Genomic DNA, 3,326 nt, shown 5'->3' with positions numbered 1-3,326 from the left:
ACCAAATTAATGCAGTATATGAGGTTTGCCATATGGATAAAGGACTCACTGAATTTGAAGATTCAGCAACAACAAGACTGCCTTGTTCTTAAACATCCTCTGAAATCATCTTTCTTCACTGTCCCCTTAATCATTTCCCTTCCACACTGACCTCCTTGTTCCATCTGAATATCTGAAACAAGTAACATTTAAAGTCTTTTCCCAGGAAGTTCCCTCCACTGGGCACAAATGTCCTGTTATGTCCTCATGGCTCCAGCTTTCTCTTTTCTTTAAGTCTCTTTAAATTTCACTTATACATGGGACTTTTGTGAACACCAAGTGAAAATTATCACCATCATTTCAATTTTTTTACCTGCTTTATTTTCCTTAAAACATGTATATTCATCTCATTTGCAAGATGATTACATTTTAATTGCATGTATTCTATCTCTAAGAGCAGAAGTTTGCGACTTTTCAGTTACAGCATTGTGGATTCATTGCCTCAACTCTACTTGCTTCTTAGTCACAACTCAATATATATTCCACAAGCGAATGAATTTCTCATTAAATATATAGTATTCATGAATGCTTGGTAAAGAGCTGAGTTTGGGGAATGGAATTCCTAATCAAAAGTGACACGATAAATATGCTAAAGGGCTAAGATCCATATAAATAATAGAGATATTATATTTTTCACTGAAATAGACTATTTATCATTTCTATTTGGATAGTGCTGCTTGTTATGTAAAAACTACCCAAGTTCCTTTTTATTTCTTCTTAGTCTCACCAACCACATGGGACCTGGAAATCAAACGCAAATTTCAGAATTTCTTCTCCTGGGATTTTCAGGGGATCCAGAAGTGCAGCCCCTCCTCTTTTGGCTGTTCCTGTCCATGTACCTGGTCACCATCTTTGGGAACCTGCTCATCATCCTGGTCTTCATCACTGATTCTCACCTCCACACACCCATGTATTTCTTCCTCTCTAACCTCTCCCTTTGTGACATCTGTTTATCCTCCACCACTGTCCCAAAGATGCTGGTGAACATCCAGGCACAGAGCAGAGTCATAAGCTACACAGGCTGCATCTCCCAGATGTACTTTTTCATACTCTTTGTAGGGTTGGATGACTTCCTCCTGGCTGTGATGGCCTATGATCGCTTTGTGGCCATCTGCCATCCCCTTCACTACACAGTCATCATGAACCCCCAGATCTGTGTCCTGATGGTTCTGGGGTCCTGGGTCATGAGTGCTATGCAATCCTGTTTACAGGGGTCAATGGTGTTACAGCTGAATTTTTGTACACATGTAGAAATCCCACACTTTTTCTGTGAACTTCGTCAAATGGTCCAACTTGCCTGTTCTGACACTTTTTACAATTACTTAGAAATGTATTTACTAGGTGGGGTTCTGGCTGGGGGTCCCCTTGTTTGGATTCTTTTCTCTTACTCTAAGATTGTTTACTCCATACGTAGAATCTCAACAGCTCAGGGGAAGTTTAAAGCATTTTCCACCTGTGCATCTCACCTCTCAGTGGTCTCTCTATTTTATTGTGCAAGCATGGGGGTGTACCTAAGTTCTCCTGCTTCACACAACACACATTCAGGGGCATCAGCCTCAGTGATGTACACTGTGGTCACTCCTATGCTGAACCCTTTCATCTACAGTCTGAGGAATAAAGACATAAAGGGGGCTCTGAACAAATGCTTTGGAGGAAATTCTGGAAAGTAGCATTTGTCCCATGGTGGCTGAAAAGCTGTTTTAGCAACTTTCAAATCCTCAGAACTAGAAATTTGCTTTCTTTAGTCAGGTCATGGATGCAGACCTGCCAAAAGACCAGGTGACCTCAAATTTGATGAAGTAAAAATTTCAGTCAGAGTGTTATGAGATCAACTTTCAATTTTTGATGATGAAAGATATCTCCTTGACATTGCTAGCTTCATGTCCATGTTTAAGGAGATTTTTTTTTTAACTGTGTACAGGAATGTGTTGCATTTACTATATTATTTCATTGTATCAACTTTCTGATTTGTTTGAAAATTTCCGGGGCTGCCTATGAATATGACTCTTTGCTCCCTTTGTAAAGAAATATATTCCCTTGTTCAAAATTGCATCATTAATTTTAAAGAGCAAGTATTTGTTCAGCTATTTATTTACTTTAAAATCCAGTTGTTTGAACTCATTTTTGTTCTGTGCTTTCTTCTACATATTTGTTCAAATATGGCTATGCACAAGAGTTTAAAATCTGTCTATTCCCTCTTGAAATGGAGTGTTCTCATTCAGAGCCATAATTTATTACTGCACAAATACTCATGTCCTTGCACATACTGCTGGTGATCAGACAGCAAATATTAATGGTAGTTTCCTTTTAATGTAGGTATTTGCAATTAACTTGCATTGAAAGTGATCATGAATGCTGTATTTAAACAGCTGTAGGAACGCTCAAAATAAGGATCAGTAATCTTTCTGAATGACTCGGTTCTGTTCACATTTATTATTGTATCAGGGAGCTGTTGATGTACAACAAGCCATCCCATAAGCAGATGGCTTAAGATAATGCTTTTAGTATTGCATGGCTGCCAAGTGCTGGAGTTGATTGATCTCTGCAGGTACCTCATGAGTGTGTGCTTAGCTTTGTGTTACCTGGGGTGGCGCTGATGATCTTGTCTGGTTTCTCTTATGTACTGGGGACTTTGCTGACCTTATGGAAGTCCACCTGGCCTCAACTGAGTTTCCTCACCTTTCATCTATATGTTTTTTCATCCTTTAGCAAATCATCTGTGGAATTGTTCATATGACAGACTTAGTGCTCCAAGTACAGAAGCAGAATCATGCCAAGGCCTCTTGAGGCACTTCCCTTTCAGCATAAACTCTTGGCCAAAGGAAGCAGAGTGCTTTAAGTACTTCCCAGAATCAAAGTTAGATGAAGAGATCCACAGAGTCATACTGAAAAGAGATGGAATCTGAGAAAGGTGGTATTTTAATTTGCCAAGTGGCTGTGATAGGAACCTCAGGCTTGTTGGCAGAAACAATAAGCATTTTTCCACATCAACTTTGAATCTAGAAGTCCAAAATCAAGGTCTCTGCAGGAAGGGCTTCCTCCCAGATCCTGTAGCAACAATCCTTAGGGCTGCCTCATCTGCATCTCTGCCTCTGCCACATGGCCATCTGCCTCATCTCTGGTTTCTTCTTATTTCTGACTTCAGTTGACTCTGTATGTGTTCCTTTACTGATAGAGAACATAAAATTGTGGATTAAAGCCCACTACGATATAATGTGGCCTCATGTAAATAGAGTTTGTGTAGATCATATTCTGAAATGAGACCCTACATAAAATAATTGTAACAT

General features: G+C 39.4%; 1 protein-coding gene across 1 annotated transcript; it reads left to right on the top strand.

Moving 5' to 3' along the window:
- The first annotated feature begins 773 nt into the window (after positions 1-773).
- Positions 774-1,709, top strand: LOC101429949 (olfactory receptor 7A17-like). The gene has a single exon (XM_071212789.1). It carries the CDS (start codon positions 774-776, stop codon positions 1,707-1,709), a length of 936 nt encoding a protein of 311 aa, XP_071068890.1.
- Positions 1,710-3,326: the final 1,617 nt, after the last annotated feature.

Source organism: Dasypus novemcinctus, chromosome 30, assembly GCF_030445035.2.
Source record: "Dasypus novemcinctus isolate mDasNov1 chromosome 30, mDasNov1.1.hap2, whole genome shotgun sequence".
Taxonomy (NCBI): Eukaryota; Metazoa; Chordata; class Mammalia; order Cingulata; family Dasypodidae; genus Dasypus; species Dasypus novemcinctus.
Note: the sequence above shows the minus strand (reverse complement) of the source record. Positions and strands in the feature narration are given on the sequence as shown.